The 19,938-nt window shown below is 42.9% G+C and overlaps 1 protein-coding gene across 1 annotated transcript in view; it reads right to left on the bottom strand.

Moving 5' to 3' along the window:
* The window catches only part of Tango6 (transport and golgi organization 6 homolog), a 180,310-nt gene that overhangs the window by 129,991 nt on the left and 30,381 nt on the right, over nucleotides 1–19,938 (bottom strand). The window contains exons 8-11 of the mRNA XM_032887797.1: nucleotides 12,200–12,312; nucleotides 10,697–10,873; nucleotides 8,144–8,273; nucleotides 4,221–4,412 (exon numbers count right to left, since the gene is read on the bottom strand). Of these exons, the coding sequence (XP_032743688.1) occupies nucleotides 4,221–4,412; nucleotides 8,144–8,273; nucleotides 10,697–10,873; nucleotides 12,200–12,312 (612 nt within the window). The remainder of the gene's footprint in view (nucleotides 1–4,220; nucleotides 4,413–8,143; nucleotides 8,274–10,696; nucleotides 10,874–12,199; nucleotides 12,313–19,938) is intronic.

Here is a 19,938-nt window from a genome sequence, read left to right as displayed (position 1 = left end):
TCCAGGCTTTTTTGAGACAGAGTCTCACTATGTAGCCCTGGCTGTCCCAGAACTCACTATGTAAACCAGGCTGGCCTTGAATTCACAGAGATCAGCCTACCTCTGCCTCTCCATTGCTGGGATCAAAGGCGTGTACTACCATGCCCAGCTTGGCTCTTTTTTTTTTTTTTTTTTTTAAATTCCATTTATTTGATGAAGAAACAGAAACATGCACTAAAGATTTTCACATTTTGGACCTGGCCAATTGTTTCCTTCGACCTTTGCTTAACCTAGCACTCTAGCGTCTGCCTTTCCTTAATTAGATTCAGGTTCAAGGTTCTGTGCTAAGGTCTTCTTCTTTACACTTCTTACTGCACACATGTGGGGACCTATGACAACCTGCTTAGCCATCAATGGTGACAGAAGACCAATCTGTCCAAAATATTTGGCACAGTGTACACTGCTGTCTGCACTAACCCTGCAATGTACCGAGAAATAAGATGCAGAGGAATGAAATCATGAAAGATATGATGGAGTATAATAAAATTATGATGGCAATATCTACATAGGAGGTAGATACAAGGTATTCACTAGAAAATTCTTTCAACAAATATTCCTCATTAATATCTTCAATTAATACACGCTACACACTCACAAAAGAAAAAGTCAAGTATGGTGGTGCACAAATGTAATCCCAGCAATTGGGGGATGGAGGGAGGCAGGAGGATCTCTGTGAGTTCTAGGCCAGCCTTATCTATATAGCAAGTTCCAGGTCAGCCTGGAATATATCAATTTCACTGGGAACATAGAATGTTCTATCCACAGCCCTTCAAACCATTTGGCAGGCAATGGTGATCATTCCCTATATCCATGACTTCATTAGAGATTGGAGAAATATAGTTTTCTAGTTCCTTCTGAATGGTTTTGGCTGTGACTGTCCCAGAAGGCAAGCATTCTACCAACTAACATCACTAGCCTGTGATTCTCCTACGGAAAATTCTCCATTGCTTATCTGATTAAGATAGGATTTAATCATTACAGGAAAGGCAAGACAAAGGCTTTCTTCATTCCCTTTGATTATCAATTTACAAAATATCGACCAGATGCCCTGACAATCTCTAACGAATCCTGAGAGGTTTAAAAACTCGTTTCTGTCTTTGATGTGTCTACTGTAGCCATTATTCCTCTGAATGCTGCAGTTGTGCTATGTGTTGCAACAAGAGTCCCTTCAAGGTGGCTCCTGACAGCTACTGCCATGACCCCATTAAATCCAGATGGCTTCCTTGTGCCCGGGCATATCAAGCTGCCTTGACGCTTACAATGTGCAACCTCCACCCCAGACCTCAAGTCAACCTTAGTCCCAGAGAGCACTGAGCATTCTGAGTAGAAACGGTTTTTATAGACTCCACTCTGGAGCTAGGGCACTTAATTGCTGCTGACTGTCATTGTTCCTGGCTCTGACAGAGGACCACACTAGGAAATACCCATTGTTTTTAGAGAAAAACATTAATCATTCATTCACACTAATATTTCCAACTGAAATTCAAGAGTATACAAATTTTATGCTATTTCTTTGGTTTCCATACAGTTTTCCTTATACTAAAAATCTTAATTGCTGATAATATCAACCAAATGACATATAAGTTATTTTCTTTGTGTATATGTGCATGTGCATGCATGCGAATGTGTGAATGTGTTTCAAAATAGTATGTCGATATCATCACTAGCCGTGAGATTACAAAGCACATTTGTAATCTGGTGGTTCTTTTGTTCTGGTGCATTTTGAATAACCTGTGTGAAGGGCAACACAATAGGTTAGTGCATCTTTTGTACTGGCCTAACCCCAGGGTTCCTCAATTAGGAGTGAGGGAGATCAGTGCAGAGGCACAAGCTCTACCAGTTTTAAAACACTTCCCTGCCACCCAGCACCCTGACACAGAAACAAGCCTGGATGAGGAAGTTGTCAGGAACCATATAAAACGAATCGCCCTGCCGAGCAACATGAGGTCAGTGAACTGAAGGAGTAAGGGGCTTGGACAGAAACCAGGAACATGATTCCCATTAAACAGGCAAGCTAAGTCAGAGCTGACAGGCAGCAGCTAGCATTCTCAGCAGGAGCTCCTAGTGACATGCTGCTTAGCAACAAGGACTGCAGATGACAATGACAACCATACAAAGACATGGAGGATCAGATTTAAGTGTGACAATCATACCAGCTTACAAATGACTCTTCACCAGCCAGGCACAACTAATTCTAGGTAAGTGGTAAAATATGGTCCCTGCATTGCCTGTGTGTTATTACTTTTATCTCCTACTCTTTAAGAAGGTAGTAAAAATTATTTCTCAGTCAATACACTTCATAGACTGACCCGCACAGCAACTCTACTCTGAAAGCATTGTTTTTAGAATATCTTAAAACTACACAGGATGCTATGGAGATAAACTATGAATCGGAGAATGCATGAAATTTAAAGTGGTCTTGTTAGCACAGTTTTGTAGGCATATATTTTTTTACAGCCAACTTTAATAAGGGTTCAACTTTCCCTCTAGCCTACCACCTACCAGAGGTAGTAGAAAGAAAGGTTATTAGGACAGGGGGAAGTGAGCCGCTTTAGAAATAGTTCTTGGGTGGATTCCAATCTTCGTTCTCAGTTCTGTCCACTAGCAAACACCACACACACACCAACAGCTGAAGTCCAGTCCTCTTGGCAAACACAACACACAATCAGCAAAGGCAGCTCAATCCAGAAGAAACTCTGTGGCTTGCCAATCTGCCCAAGTCCACGGAAGTGGCAAGAAGCCACAGGAACCTCCAGACAAGTTCTTTGGTGAGTTTCTCTCTATGAAGTCACCACAAGTAAAGCTCAACAAGGCAACCAAAACATGAATGTTGTCAGCAAAGACTAGGGAGGTGAAGCAAAGCAAACCAATTCTTGAGCTCCCCATTGTCTGTGGAGTCGTATTTATATTCTTTCTAAACATCACGAGTCCTTTCCTGTGTCTGCTTCAGCAAAACATCCTTTCACACATGCCCCACCAAAACATCATCTGACATAATTGACTTTCCAAAGAAACCAGGAGTTTCCACTTCACATTTTTTGCTTTTTGTTTGTTTGTTTGTTTGTTTGGCTGGCTGGCTGTTTGTTTGTTCAATTTTTTGAGACAAAGTTTCTTTGTGTAGCTCTGGCTGTCCTGGAACTTGCTCTGTAGACCAGGCTGACCTTGAACTCAGAGATCTTCCTGCCTCTGTCTCCTCAGTGCTGGGACTAAAAGAGTGTACAACCATGCTCAGGGTAACACTTTTTTTCAAATTTGAATTCCAACTGTTCTCAACTTGTGGAGATATATATATATATATATATATATATGTGTGTGTGTGTGTGTGTGTGTGTGTGTGTGTGTGTGTGTGTGTGTATGTGACATATGCACACATGTGCCTATGTGTATGAAGGGCCATAGACAGGTCTACCCTATCTATTTGGCCAGAGTCTCTCACTAAGCCTGTCACTATGCTGGTGGGTTAGCAAGCTGCAGCAGATCCTTTGTGTGTGACCTACCCAGAGCTGGGGTTACAGGCACATGTGCGGTCACACCCAGCTGTTTAGGTGGTCACTGAATATCCAAACATTAGTTCTCAGGTTTGAACAGCAAGTGCTCTCACCTTCTGAGCCTGACATCTGACCCATGTGCAACTTTAAAAAAAAAAGACTTTCCAGCTCTACTCTGGCATACTAAACCGAAGCCTCTCAAATATAGTCAAGTAGGTAGTGGTATATTTTTTAAATGCTAGGTGAGTTAATTTGTACTCAAAGTTGAGTATCACTCGATCATAAAAAATATGTAAAGAGGTTCAGGTTCTTGAAGTTTTCCTAGGTGAGGTTCATATCATGATCGTGGTGAGCACATGGAGTAGTATGAAAGCCTCAGATTTAGCTGGTAAACTTAAGTAAGAGCCCTCATGTTTACCAGAATTCCAAGGAAAATGGAAAGGATGCTGTCAAACTGCACTGTAAACTACTGTTTTTGAGACAGGGTCTCAGTTTATAGCCCTGACTGGAATTCACTCTATAGATGAGGCTGGCCTCTGGCTCACAGAGATTTGCCTACCTCTGCCTCCAAGAACTGTGATTAAAGGTATGCACCACCATGCCCAGTTAAGCAACATTTATTTTTTTGGAAAAAAAAAATGTAAAGAAACCAAAATAACAGCAGGCTGGATCCAGAGTGAGACAGCTACTAACCTGGGTGATGTGTGTGAATATCTGCTCTGACATTTTCTCACACAGAACGGCCAGCAACTGTAAGACCAACAGCTTCCGCTCCTGGTCTTCTATAAGCAGAGTCTGGTGTTGCTCTAATTCCAGGAGGCTTGTAGAGCAGGGGAGCTTGGGAGTGAACTCTGCTTCGTTTTCCTCCAGCAGATGAGACAACTCCTAAAGCAGGGGTGAGAGGAGGAGTGAAGAGAGGCAGCGGCACTGAGGACATGGCAGACGTAGGGAGTTTATGTTTGAGGAAGTGGTCTGTATTGACTACATACTACGGAAGGCTCAGCTCCTCAGGAGGCTGGGGCAAGAGGATGTAACTGAGGCTACAGAGAGCACTTAGGACCACCCTGGATGACTCAGTGAGACCTGCCTCAAAACTGAAAAGTAAAAAGAACTAGGGCTATACAGGGATTTTGCTTCTTGTCTAGTACTGGAAGAAAATGAAAGAAAAACCAGCTGTAGAGAAATATGCACATAGTGATACCAAGTACATGAACGTTCACAGAGACAGACAGAGAGAGACAGAGACAGGGAGAGGGAAGGAGAGAGAGAGAGAGAGAGAGAGAGAGAGAGAGAGAGAGAGAGAGAGAGCGAGAGAGAGCGAGAGAGAGCGCACAAACAATGTTTGAGGGAAAAATCCAATTCATGGAAATTGCCCTCTGAATTCCACACATTCACAGTGCACACAAAGTCCTCCACTATGTACATAATCACACACACAAATAGTAAGTATAAAAAAGGACTTGTTTGACTTTTTATAACACTAACAATTCTGTCACTAGCCTTCCATGAACTGAGCCCTCAGAGATATAACTTAGTCAAAGTCCTTTTAGATACATTGGAAGCCTTTCCATTAAGATAAGTCAGAAAGAAATCTCTATTAACAGAGACTTCATTACTGTGGGTTGGTAAGCTTCTCCATTGTGAATTCTCATAGAAAAGGAAAACCTTAAGTTCCCTAACAATTACTGCTTTTCTAAGGTAGCTGACAGCTGAGAGAGATGGTATTCCACTGCGCCTGGGTAATTTGCCTCCCCAGGGGACATTTTGAAATGTCTGCAGGACATTTTGGGTTGTCACGATTGTGGGTTAACAAAGGCATTTAGTGGGTAGAGGTCACAGATGGTGCTAAATATCCTACAGAGAACAAGACACCACACGGAAGAGCACACTTATCTAAACCAAAGGTCAATTTTGCCAAGATGAAGGTTCCCTGGTTTCAAGTGGGGTTTCCTAAACATTTCAACTCACAATCTTTTCCATGAGAAATTTTAATACAACCCCATGTATGGATGTACATAAAATAGGTCAAGCATATAGTGGCAATAAATGATAAAGAAATTAACTTTAAAACATTCTTTGGCATACATATATTTTTACCATCTATTAAAGATGAACAAATTTGCATACTAATAAGATGGAGTGCTTGACTAATTTTACATTAAAAATCCAAGCCTGAATGTTTGATGCTGCAGAATGCACAGCATCTTCAGTGTTTATTAGAGCAGATCCATCTTTTGATTTTTTTTATCATCAATGCTAAAAATTCAGCTTCCCTTATAATACAAAAATAGGGGAAATCAGTCAAGAACCATTTCAGAACTTATTCAAAATTCTGTCCTAATCCAAGGCCAAAAATCGTTTAATAATTTTTTTACGAAAGGCCAAATTCAGCAGCCCAATCAGAAAATTTTAATATATTTATCATTATGCATGTGTCTGTGTCTGTGTGTGTCTGTGTGTGTCTGTGTGTGTGTGTCTGTGTGTATCTATGTGTGTCTCTGTGTGTGTGTGTCTCTGTGTGTGTGTGTCTGTGTGTGTGTGTCTGTGTGTGTGTGTGTGTCTGTGTGTGTCTGTGTCTGTGTCTCTGTGTGTGTGTGTGTGTGTGTGTGTGTCTCTGTGTGTGTGTGTGTGTCTGTGTGTGTCTGTGTCTGTGTGTCTCTGTGTGTGTGTGTGTGCGTGTGTTTGGGGGGGGGGGTTAACGTTCAGGAGAGTACAGAAGAGGATGCAGGATCCTGTGGTGCTCAAGGCAGTGGCAAGGCCTGACGTGGAAGCTGAGAACATAACTAAAGGCCTCTGGAAGAGTGGCAAATGCTCCTAACCTGAGCCTCTCTCCCACCCCTCAACCAACAATTTTTAAAATCAAAAATCCTATTGCGATAAAATTAAAAAACATACTAATTTATTATTTACCTGCTGAAGAATGATGAACTTATTTTTCCACTGCTAAACCATTGTTTCTATCAAAGCAAAGGTGCTGTGATTTACAACCTACAATGACCTCAAATCTTAGTGGAAATATCTCACTCAGGCTTGCTTGTTGCGCTGAGTGGCATGACAGCCTGTGCTGTGCAAAGGCCTCAGTGAGGCTGCGTAGTGCAAAAGCTCTCAGAAACACCCTGAGCTCATTCCTCATCTGGTGATGAATTATGTTTTGGCTATTTTATGTTCAGAAATCTTTTAGTGTTCACAAATATTCTGTGACCCCCACATTTACTATGTGACCTCCTCTGGAGTCAAGACCCAGTTTATGGGGTTTGGGTTGACTGGACACAGCTTAGCTGGTAGAGGACCTGCCTAGCGTGTGTGTACTCCTAGGTTCCATCACCAGAACTGTATGATGAAGGCCTGTAATCCTAGCACTCAGAAATTCAAGGCCATCACTGGCTAGACAGCTTGAGGCCACATGAGACCCTTCAAAAAACAAACAAACTGGGATTTAGAATAAAGCCCTCTGATTGAGTAGTGGTAGAATTTTGTTTTGGAAACAGTCTCCTTATATAACCTGTGCTGGCCTGAAATTCAAAACTGTTTTCCTGCCTCAGCTTCCAGAGTGCTGCTATTACAGGCATGTGTCACTATGCTTGGCTGATTTGAACCTTTAAAAACAAATTCATTTATTTTTATTTTATGTGTATGAGTGTTGTGCCCACGTGTATATATGGACACTGTGGTGGTGTGTGTGTGTGTGTGTGTGTGTGTGTGTGTGTGTGTGTGTGTGTGTGTGTGTGTGTGTGTGAGAGAGAGAGAGAGAGAGAGAGAGAGAGAGAGAGAGAGATGATCAAAGGAGAAACTGAATCCCCTGGAACTGGAGTTACAGAAGGTTGTGAGCCACCATGTGGGTGCTGGGAACTGAACTTAGGTCCTCTACGAAAGCAGCCAGTGCTCCTACCCAAAAAGTAGCTGGAAACAAAGCATACAAGTGGGCTCATGCCTCCTTAGACATGAGTGTGGCTGACATGGAGATGGGCCTGGACATGGAGATGAGAAAGCATCAAAAGAAATGCCCCCTACTTCAAGTTCTAGAAACATCGGCTTCATGTTCCCAGCTACCACCCATGCTTAAACTCCAGACACTCTCTCAGGACAGACTTGAGAGAGTGGAAAGCAGCCGACACCAGGCAGAGCTAACGTTATGGGTACAAGTTACTCCTGGAGACTAGGAAGCACAGCAACCAGCACTCGGCAAGGAACCGGAAAAGGTTTTAAGTGGTTACAGAGCGAAATGAGGGAGGCGGAATGGCTGAGTTTCCCTTCCAAATACCTGACAGTACAACAGTCCTAAAGGATAAGGGATTACTCCGAGGCTGCAGAACCTGCTATTAACTTCAAAAGAGATCTGACTGTCAACACGGAGCAAAGATTAACTCCTTCATGGACCAGCAAGGCAGCATGCTCATGCCTGCATTTCGATGCAGATGTGCCAGCGCTGGCTCCACTGATGTTCCCTCTCCTGTCCACTCCACAGCCCATGGGCAGCTGGATCAACTCCTCTTGGTCTTCTGTTCATGTGTCCTAAACTGGAAGCTAAATTTTAGGACCTAAAATTAGGAACACTGAAAAAGACAGGCTCTATTAGAGCTACCCCAGAATGAAGTGGTGTAACTGTGGGCTCCTACCTTCAAACAAAAGATGAAGAAATCTCCTGCCAAGCCACACGGCTGGCAGTGCAACAGCAAGTCCCCAAGATGCTCCATCTGGCTCTGCTCTGAAGACACCTTCTGGTACAGGGCCTCATCTTCATCATCACTACAACACAGGGCAGGACCACCCGTCAGTGTCAACAAGCAGCGGTTTTCCTAGAATCTCAGTAATTCTCACTTTTAAAAGGTTTATTTTATGCTGTGTGTATGGCTACAGGGGCACATATGTGTTGGCACAAAGTTGCATGTGGATGTCGGAGGACAATTCTCAGGAATCAGGCCTCTCCTGACACCTGGTGGGATCCAGGAATCCAACTCAGGTCGGGGCCTAAGCACAAGCACCTCTACCTGCTGCGCCATCGCCGAAGCTGAGACCTCGGAGTACCATTCTAAAGTAAAGTACTCCCAGACAGGCATCTTCAGATAGACCTGGAAGACACTCTCCTTTACCTCTAGGCTGAAGAACGCAAGGTGTTTATTATTAGAAGCTAAATCGATGTAGTCTGTATGATTGATTATTCTCACTGTAGTCTGTATGATTGATTATTCTCAGCTAGGAAAAGATTTGTGAAGGAAGTGGCTTTAAATGTGATTCTTTGAAAAAAATTTAAAAACAGTCAGGTGTATCTAAAAAACGCTGATTACTGATGCTGGGTGTGGTGGTCCATCCCCGTATCACACACTTAGGATGATGAAGGATGATTGCTTCAAGTTTGAAGCTAGCCTGGACTATACAGTAACTCCTAGACCAGCCTCAGTTACACAGCAAACAAGCAGCAATGATAAAAAAGTTTAAAAAGATCTGCTTCCAAAAATCATATCTAAGTGCTCATATAGAGCTGGGTGTTTGCTTTGTCTCTTTCTTTTGAAACAATCTCATTACAAAGCCCAGGCTGGCATGGAGCTCGATACTAAGGTCAGGCTAGCTTTGAACTCACAGAGATCTGCCTGCCTCTGCCTCCCAAATGCTGGGATTGTGTGCCACTCTGGCTTAACATTTCTTTTAAACAACTTCTTACTGGAAATTTCTGCTGGGTTAATGAGAGTGAAAGGAAAGTGGTGAAACAGATCCACTGCCTGCCCCACCCCACCCCTCCACCCTGCCCCGCTACGCCCCACCCCACTGCACCCTTAGGGAACTAACAAGGCCTTTGGAGCAAATGATAACACACATAGCTTTCAATTTTTTGGAAACTCTGACTGCTTTACGTGACTATGAACCCTGTGTTTTTTTAAAACCCAGGTGTTCAGGTAACATTTTTTTTGGATGAGTATATAACATCAAAAGGACTACATCCCTAACCTGAGAAGACACCCCAGACTTTAAGGAGTGGTTGCTTCTGGCAGTAGATGGAGATTCATTTAATCACTAGTTACTAACTATATTCTCATCAGAAAGTAAAATAATTTCAATGAGAACTGTGGGTTTTCATATAGATGTGTATGAATTAAACTTGCCAAATAATTTTAAAATCTTATAGTTAATGGGCACAGTAACAGACCTGCTAAAATTTAACAGTTCTCAGGAAGCTTCCATTTGTTCTGATAATTCTACTTTAATACATATTTTTCTATTTTGTCAAGTCTATTATATTCATTTACATTTTAAATTTTCACCAAATTAATCATGAACATAAAGTTAAATTTAAGCACTTCAACAAACAGCAACTCTGAATGTGACCGAAGGGAGCAAGTGGACCAGTGACATCCTCCATGAGGAAAGTCAACAAAAGCTTATGTTCTGAGAAAATAGCATCCTCCACAAATCATCAGAAAGTAGAAGCTACGTAAAATAGACTTGTGGAGCTGGGATCACAGCTAAGTTGCCTAGTATGCATGTGGCCCCAGGTTTAATCTCAGCACAAGAAAAAAAAATAATAAAATAAAATACTTGTGAAACATTAGAGAAATAAATTTCCACTCTACTAAAATCTATTTATTAAATACTTTCTAATCCATTCTTATGAGAAACAAACCTCATTACAAAATTACCAAGGACGATGATCAGACAATTTCCCTTAAGAATGTTCTGGGGAGGGAACAGAGGATCTGGGTTCGATTCCTAACATCCACACAGTGGCTCATAACCATCGGTAACTCGAGTTCCAGGGGACTGGATACCTCTGCTCCATCAGGCATTGCATGCAATGTATAGACACAGACAAAACAAATGCATACAAATCCACACTGCTCTGAGTCGGAAACAGACTGGACCGCTCTGGTGTTAAGGACGAACATGTGCTGCCCTTTGCTCTCACTCCCTGGCAAACACTGAGCGGTGACTGGGCTTGCAGTGGTGCAGAGCCGTGAGGCTCCAGTAAACCACACCTACTATTAGCTGGCATCTGGGAATGACACCCAGAGGATCATTTAAGGCTCTGCTTTCTTTAAAGATTATAAATAGCAAGCGCCTTGGCTGCCTGTTTCTGGTTTCCTTTCCGTCAGCGCCCCTTAGTGGCTGACTCACAGAACAGTGTCATCTATAACATTCTATCAGGCGTGACAAGCGAGGGTGGGGAGTAAGCTCACCTAAGGGCCTCTTTGACAGTAATCACAATGCCACCGTGCGTAGCAGCTCTAAACTGACACTGAGGATGGAGGGCGGGCACAGCTTTGTCCAACCCTGAAAATCCTCTCAGGCTGGCAATTGCCTTCTTCCTTTCCAGCTTCACCAGAGCCCATAACAAGATCTCTTGGCAGAGTGACCTGGCAGACAAAGCAGGTATGAATGAATGAGCTTGTCATCTCACAACACGACGCTAGCAAGCTATGCGAGGAGGAAAAGAAGGAAAGACTGTCAGGTTCCGCTTCACCCCAAATGCTGCCCGGCCACTGGCTGCTGACACACACAACAGGGAAGCACGCATCTTGCAAATTTCAGAGTGCAAATGCCCTGGAGGTCACCCAGGGACAGCCTTACCCCTGGCTCTAGAAGTAACCTTGGTGGCCACATCAAGTGATTTTTTTTTTCTTATTTCAAGTGTGTTCTACCTTTAGATCAGACACTATAAATGAAAGTTTGCAATGATAAAAAATCCATTGTCAGGGGATCATCACCTATGAATGAATGGCCTATGAGCAAAACTGATGTTTTCTTTACCAGTGCCATTAACTGGGGTTCGGGGACACACCTTCCTGTCAGTCTTTGATGATGATGGAACCATGCTATGAGAACTCAGGGGTTTTTGGTATTTTAAGATTTATTTTTATCTTTAGGCTGGACATGGTTGTCCATGCCTTTAGTCAAGACTGCAGGGATGAATGTCTTTCCTCATCCTTAGCTAATGACTGTGTGAGTCACTGAGCTCATTGTTTGTCAGGGACCCTGCCAGGGACTGCAGTTCACAGTCTCCATAGTAATCCAGGAAAGGGTGTGACTAAACTCTGACCCTGTGGACGAAATGTCATAATGACCGATAATACAGCTAATCCAAGAATAAATCTTTTTAAAAATTAATTTACTTAATTTTATGTGAGTGAATGCTTTGCCTGCATGTATGTCCTGGGACTGGAGTTACAGTTGTTAGCCTCCATGTGGGCACTGGGAATGGAAGAGCATCCATCGCTCCAGCCCCCAAGTGAATCACTTTTACAGTGACACAGAACGGTGTTTTCTGGATGACTAAGAAGCCCCTCCCTTCTATAATGAAGACTCCGCATATTAATGCCAAACCCCAGGCTAAGCTAGCTATGCTGTCACGTTCAAATGCAGACTTTTCAAATGTATTCTCCACGAGGACACTATGACCTACCACTGTTCCCCTCCCAGAGACAGTAAAACGCAGGATTTCTTACAGTTCAAACAATGGCAAATTGACCCATGGAAATCCCTTCTGTTGTGTAGAATAGGCTACAGAAAATCATCCCAAACACTACAGCCAATTTCCCTCATTCTTTTCTGTGTAAGTCGAGAAACACAATCCCCCCCAAACATCTTCCTGACTTTGAGAGAAAAGAGTAGCCTAATTTAAACTTCACTGTTTACAAACAAATGGGATTCCAATTCTAAGCATATCAGGTCTGCTTGCTTACCTTATGTGAGATGCACTCTGCTGAGTAAAACAGTAGAGAGAAAAGAACACCCCAAGGAGTGGAAGCAGCGAGTCCAGCAACACTGGGAGAGGCTCATTTGCCACCACATAAACCTAGGGACAAGGACACGGTGAACCCAGTGAGACACGGCATGACCAGGCCAGAGCCATGAGAGCTCCTTGTCAGCCTTGCGCAGACTCTGCAGCTTATCTTAAACAGTACTTTCTTCTAATACACACAGTTCCTGTCTGTGCTCAGCCTGGCAATGGAACCATGTTGGTTGAAAGCAGTGAAGGGTGGGTTCCAGACTGAAAAACAACCCAAAGACAAGGGAATCACCCACTTCCTGACCCTTGCCTTCCTAGCTTCCGCTGCCTCCGAGCCTCCTGTCTACCTTTGTTTTTTTTTTTTGTTTTTTTTTTTTTTTTTTTTTTTTTTTGTTTTTTGTTTTTTTTTTTTTTTTGTTTTTTTTGGATCGTGTGACCGAGCCCAGGGCCTTGCGCTTCCTTAGGCAAGCGCTCTACCACTGAGCTAAATCCCCAACCCCTGCCTCCGAGCCTCCTGATGTATCTACTGTAACCTTACAGTAACTATTCTCCTACCAAAGGCCAGTGTAACAGTTAATTATTATCAATTAGGAAAACTAAAACTCAGTCTGTAGGACAAGGCATTGAGCTCAATGGTGGGGCCTGTGCTGACTGTCCTTGGGGCTGAAAGGGAAGGAAAATTAAACTAAAACCTAGGTTAGAAACAAAACAGCTGGGCTGGAGAGATAGCTCAGTGGTTAAGAGCACTGATTGCTCTTTCAGAAGTCCTGAGTTCAATTCCCAGCAACCACATGGTGGCTCACAACCATCTGTAACGGGATCTGATGCCCTCTTCTGGTGTATCTGAAGGCAGCTACAGGGTACTTATAAAAAAAAAAAAAAAAAAAAAAAATCTAGATGAATCTTTAAAAAAAAAAAAAGAAAAAAAGAAACAAAACAGCTAGTTCATCGCTTCCAAACTGTGATGCTACATGGCCACTCTATGCTCTTTAAATTAAGAAGTGTTCAAAGGGGGGTTGGGGAGTTAGCTCAGTGGTAGAGCGCTTGCCTAGGAAGCTCAAGGCCCTGGGTTTGGTCCCCAGCTCCGAAAAAAAAGAACAAAAAAGGGGTTGGGGATTTAGCTCAGTGGTAGAGCGCTTGCCTAGGAAGCGCAAGGCCCTGGGTTCGGTCCCCAGCTCTGAAAAAAAGAACCAAAAAAAAAAAAAAGAAGTGTTCAAAGGATGTGATCATAGTAGCTCAAACTGGAAATCCCAGCGTTCAGGAGACCAAAGCAAAGGACTGCTATGAGTTTGATCCGGCTGGGGCTATAGTGAGAAGCCCTGTCTGTAAAAATAGCGTTATGGTTCATGTCTATCATCTCAGCATCGCAGGGGCAGAGTGAGCAAGGTCACTGAAAGTTTTGGACTACACAGCAAGTTCCAGGTTAACCTGGGTTACATAGCAATACCTCGTCTTTAAGAGAGAGAAAGACAGGAAAAGACGGGGGGCAGGGTGGGGGGACGTTGGAGAGAGCTCAGTCAGTAAAGCACCTGCTGTGAGAACATGAGCACCTGAATTTGATCCCCAGCACCCACATAAAAAGTTGGCTGTCATAGGCACAAGAGTGACCTGAGTGCCAGGAGGCAGAGACAGGGGTACCCAAGGGCTCACTGACCCCATCTACCCAACTCGACCAGCCCAGCTTAGTGAAAGACCCTATCTCAAAATAGAAAGTGGAGAGCAACTCAGGAAGCCAGCTAACACTGATCTCTGGCCTCTGTGCATACACACACATATATATGTACACATATACCCATGAGCATGTGCACATACATACAACAAACAAAAAATAAATATAACAATCACTTTAGTATTTTAAAAACTTATAACAATCTGAAGCTGGACATGGTGGCAAATGCCTGTAACTCTAGTGCTCAGGAGACAGAGGTGGAAGGATTGCCTTGCACAAGTTCAAGCCCAGCCTGGTCTATATAGTTCCAGACCAGCTAGGGCTACACACATATATACAGGGGTACACATATATACACAGGGGTACACACATATACATACATATATACATACATACACACACATATGTACATACACACATACATAGCACACACATACATATACACATACATACACACATATGCACATACATGCATGCACACACATATACACATATATATACACATACATAGTATATACATACATGCATGCACACACATACATACATATATACACACATATACATATACATGCATACATACACACGTACATATATATACACACCTATGCACATACATACATAGATAGAGACATACATAAGCACATACATATGTACACACAATGTATATGCATATATAAACTCTCCCTGTTTAGCTGTTCTATTTAAAGATGAGGATGGGAACCTTGAAGAGAGCATGGGGTACAAAACTATGCTGTTTCTTAGAAAGGAAAGTCTGTGGAGAGCTTCGTGTAGATTGGGAAAGCTGTTTCCCCAGCAAACCCTGTCCCTTTTAGATGAACTCTAGCTTTGCACACTCCTCATGCCTCTTGACTCCTCTGTGGAACCTGACAACTAAAGAGCCTGCTTCCTGTGCACGATCTAATTCCCATAAGCTGCAAATGAAGGGCCTTGTAGGGCTGTGTTCAGAGGCAATATGCAGGCCTAATTACAGCATCACCAACTACAGGAGGTAAAAGAAGAGATCCACCAGATAACGTAAGGGCCTATTGTCTTGCTCTGGAGCCCTGTTCTCAGAGTAAGTACTGTGGAGCCCTCCTCCTGCGCTGGCGTCTTTTGGTGGCTTGGTAAGGCCAACACACTTCATTTTTACTATTTTTGCTTTGCTCTGTTTGGTTTTGCAGTGATAGACACTGAGCCCAGAGCTCAAGCTTGCTCACCTTGCCCTCCACCCCTAAACTACAGCCTGAACTCAAATTTTAACAGGGCTTCAGTCAAGCATTTTCCAATTAAAAGAAACAAAACAAAACAGTGATTTTATATTTAGAAAAAAACTGTACAGCTATTTATACAAATATTTTATTTAATTAAAGCATATTTTTCAAGACAGGGTTTCTCTGTGTAGCTCTGACTATCCTGGAACTCACTCTATAGACCAGGTTGGTCTTAGAGATCCACCTAAAGCTGGGATCAAAGGCGTGCGCCACCACCGCCCAACTGTTTAATTTTCTACAAAAGCTCAGCAAACAAGTACTAAGTGTCAGTCACATGCTGGGCAAGTTTGAGGTGCTGTGAATACAGGGCAATGGTGGCTTCAAAGAAGCTCACATTCCCATAAGGGAGATGGAAAACAATCACTAGGTAGAGGGAAGGGCTATAAGGAAAAATAAGAATATAAAAATAGTGATTTTTTAAAGTAGAAAGATTTAGAGTCAACATCCCTTTTGGCTCATCTCAATAAATGACACTTCTGTGACATTTCAAAGAATCCACTGCTTCTGCTTGATTCACACATGACTGCCTCCTCTTTAACAACATTAATATCTTTCTTGTACTGAGTCCAAATCTACATCTGTCAAACTTTCTTGATGACAATACTTCTGTGTTTTCTTAAGTTTTGGACTCACAGAAAGGCAGTAATTGAAAGATAAGCATGGCGCCTCATGCCTCTAATCCCAGCACTCAGGAGGTAGAGGCAAGAGGAGCTCCATAAGTTCAAGTCCAGCCTGTCTACATGAGAGACCCTGCCTTTAAAAAAAAGAAAAAAGAAAGAAAGAAAAACAGTAACCAAACTTTAACTTCTTTTGTGTCCTGTAAAAATTGTGCTGCGCTGCACCCTAAGGACCAGACAGGATGTTGTAGATGTAAAGCCAGCAATACTACTCATTACTTTTTAATTAAATTTTATTTATTTGTGCATGTGTGTATATGTGTATACATCCATATGTATACATTCACACAAGCACACATAAAGCAAACATCTAGTAATCAGATTATTATTTGCAAGAGTCAGTTCTCTCCTTCCACCAAATGAGTTCAGGGAAGCAACTCAAGGCATGAGACATAGATATAAGCTAAGATTCACTCCCTCAGCCATCTTGCTGGCCCCGACAGTACATATTAAAATGACCCAAGTCAGGGATGGAGAAATGGCTTAGCAATTAGGAGCACTTGTTGCTCTAGGAAAAACATGGTTCAGTTCTCAGCACCCACATGGTGATTCGCAACTATTTGTAACTCCAGTTCCTTGAGACCCAAAGACCTCTTCTGGCTACAGGCAATGGGTTCACATATCTACATGATGGCAAAACATTCAAACACATAAAAACTAACCAAGCCCACATATTCTCCTGGTTTTATGGACCTACTTTCTAATTTACTGTTTTCATATTTACTGATACATCTAAACTTTCAACTTGATCAAAGTGTAACAAATTTCTGTCTTCTGTTCTATCAGTCCTGGTATTTGGCTGAAAATTTTCCTGGTTACTGGGGGTGTTTGCAGAAGTAAAGATCACTAATAAAAGGGGAACAGAGGCTAACGCTGAAGCAGGCAAGGGAGCAGGCTCTGAAGGCCATTTTCAACTCTGCTTTAGGAAATGCTTTCCACGGCGAAGGAACCAGTGCTGTGGTTTTCTAGCCAGAGGACTGAGGGGTAAAACACAGAGACCAATAGGGAGCTGTGGAAACTGTTACAGCTCAAAGCAGATGTCACTGAGAATATAGTTGTACAGATGACGCTGAAGGCGGTCTGAGATTCCTTTGTCCCTTTCAGTAGAGACTGTACCTCAGTTTTCGAAGGTGTCTATGTTAACCTCTACAGGCCTGAGCGTCTTTCCGTAGGTTCAGAGGGCTGCTGTACAGGATAGATCTGCACTTCTGGGCATTGTTCAGTAGGTTACACTGAACACAATTGTCACTCTCTGTTTGACTGGGAAGTCCCTCAGGGCAGGGCTGGCCCTCAGCCATTCCTGTATCAACCTGGCAAAGTGCCCACACTCAGTAGGTCCTGGCATGCATTCTTGAGAAGGACTAGAGAAAAGAAATAGTGAGCAAAAGAGTCTGCTTTTATTTTCACAACAATCTACTTAGGTGGAGAAGTTAAAATATCCTGTATCTTTTTTGTTTGGTTGGGTAGGGGCTTGTGTGGCCAGACTAACCTCTAACTCGCTATGAACTTATTTTTTTTTCCTTGAGACAGGGTCTTATTATGTAGCCCTGGCTATCCTAGAACTCACTATGTAGACCAGGTTGGCCTTAAACTTAGAGATCCACTTGCCTCTGCCTCTCAAGTGCCAGGATTAAAGACCTATGCAACTATGCCAGGCTATTTTTTCTTTTCTTTTATTGGATATTTTCTTTATTTACTTTCAAATGTTATTCCCTTTCCTTCTTTCCCCTCCAGAAACCTGCTATCCCATCTCCCTTTCCCTGCTTCTATGAGGGATCCCCCACCCACCCACTCCCTCCTGCCTCCCTGTCCTGGCATCCCCTACACCAGGGCATCAAGCTTTCACAGAAACAAGGGCCTCTTCTCCCTATTGCCATCCTCTGCTACATATACAGCTGGAGCCACGGGTCGCTCCATGTGTGCTCTTTGGTTAATGCTTTAGTCCCTGTGAGCTCTGGGGGGGTCTGGTTGGTTGACGTTGTTGTTCTTCCTATGGATTGCAAACCCCTTCAGTTCCTTCAGTCCTTTCTCTATTGGGGACCCCATTTTCAGTCCAATGGTTGGCTGCAAGCATCCACCTCTGTACTTGTCAGGCTCTGGCAGAGCCTCTTAGGAGACAGCTATATCAGGCTCCTGTCAGCATGCACTTCTTGGCATCCACAATAGTGTCTGGGTTTGGTGACTGTACATGGGATGGATCCCCAGGTGGGGCAGTGTCTGGATGGCCTTTCCTTCAGTCTCTGCTCCACACTTTGTCTCCATATTTCCTCCTGTGAGTATTTTGTTCTTTCCCCCAACCTTTTTTTGTTTTTATCATTTACTTACTACTATGAACTTTCTAATCCTCCTGAATCAACCTCCCCAGTACTGGAACTGAGGATGGGCCATCACATGCAGTTTATGTGCTATGATGGAGATGAAACTCATAGCTTCACACATGCTAGGCAAGCATTCTAACAACTTAGCCACATTCCCCAGCCCTCTATCAAACCTATAGCTATAGACTATTCAATGAGTACTAATTAACTTAACAGGATAATAGAACCTCAGTTACAGAAGAAAAATCTGAACATAAGGCTAAATTTTATATTGATCAATTTATCTATATTTCTGGCAGCTAGAGTATCTCCAGTAGGATTTGCTAAAAATTTAAATTACAAAGAAAGAAAAAAATAGGTAAAAGATTCATGTATTTCTGTTTCAGAAAAAAACAAAACAGAAAGGCATCGTTGCGAGCTCCAGCCCTCATTTCAGAGACTGTCACTACAGTCTTCTTGTCACAACTGTGTGTATGAGTGTGTCTGCAGGCACTCATGGGATCCAGAGGCACTGAATCCCCCTGAAGCTGAACTTACAGGCAGTTGTGAGCCACCCAACATAGGTGCAGGGATTCTGACCCTGGTCCTCTGCAACTGCAGTACAGAATCTGAAGTGTTGAGCCACCCTCAGGCCTTATGACATGGTCTGGAGCACAGCCCCAGAGACCACTATAGCGGCCGAGAACTAACTAGGGAGTCAGGAGATAGGAAACGTGGGTGTGAATTGTGACTCTGCGCCCTATGAGGTTGCTCAAAATCATACACATAACTATATATGTGAATGAACATGGGTAAGACCTTCTTATTTTTGAGACAGGGTTTCATTATGTAGACCAGGCTGTCCTTGAACTCACAGAGATCAACCTAACCCCTGATTATCCAATGCTGAGATTAGAGGCATATGCCATGGAGCCTGAAGGATAAGACACTTTGGAAGGCTGTTTGTTCACTTGTTTGGATTTTATTTAGTGATTTTTATGTGTATGTAGATGGTCTGTGTGCCATGTGTGCATGGAAGCTAGAAAGGGGATAGATCCCCTGCAGCTGGAATCCCATCAAGTTTTGAGCCACCAGATGTGGGTGCTGGGAACCAGGCAACTCTTTCCTTCGGAAAGGCAGAATTACTCTTAACCACTGAGCCATCTCTCTAGCCACACATGTTGGTGTCTTTGAAATAGGATCTTGCTATGTAGCCCCCACTAGGCTGATACTCACTGGGTAGTCAAGGATGACCTTAAATTCACAGTAATCCTCCTGCCTCTGCTTCCTAACTGCTAGGAGTCCAGCCCCACACTATCATGAAAATGATATTTGTTTTGATATAGTGCTAGGGACCAACTCAGAGTTTCTTGTATGCTAGGCAAATAATCTACCACTGGATTACACTCCCAGTTCCCAAGACATTTAAATCTTTAAAGTTTTTGAGTTTTTTTCCAATTTTCACTTTATGTGCATGAGTGTTTGCCTGGTACACATACGCATGTTCACCCCATACATGCCCATGCCTGAGGACGTCAGAAGTGGGTCTTTGATCCCTGAGACTATAATTACAAGCAGTTGTGAGCCACAATGTGGGAATTGAACCCAGGTCCTCTGGAAGAGCATCCAGTGCTCTTAGCTGCTGAGCCACCTCTCCAGCCCCTGTCTCAGCTTTTACGCTTACCGTGTAGTTATTAAAAGGGTCGATTATGACAGTTCATGTTAAGTCAAATGCACAGCTATATACAATGTAAATTTAGTTTTATGCTATTAAAATT

The sequence above is a fragment of the Rattus rattus genome, chromosome 17 (genome assembly GCF_011064425.1).
Source record: "Rattus rattus isolate New Zealand chromosome 17, Rrattus_CSIRO_v1, whole genome shotgun sequence".
Lineage (NCBI taxonomy): Eukaryota > Metazoa > Chordata > Mammalia > Rodentia > Muridae > Rattus > Rattus rattus.
Note: the sequence above shows the minus strand (reverse complement) of the source record. Positions and strands in the feature narration are given on the sequence as shown.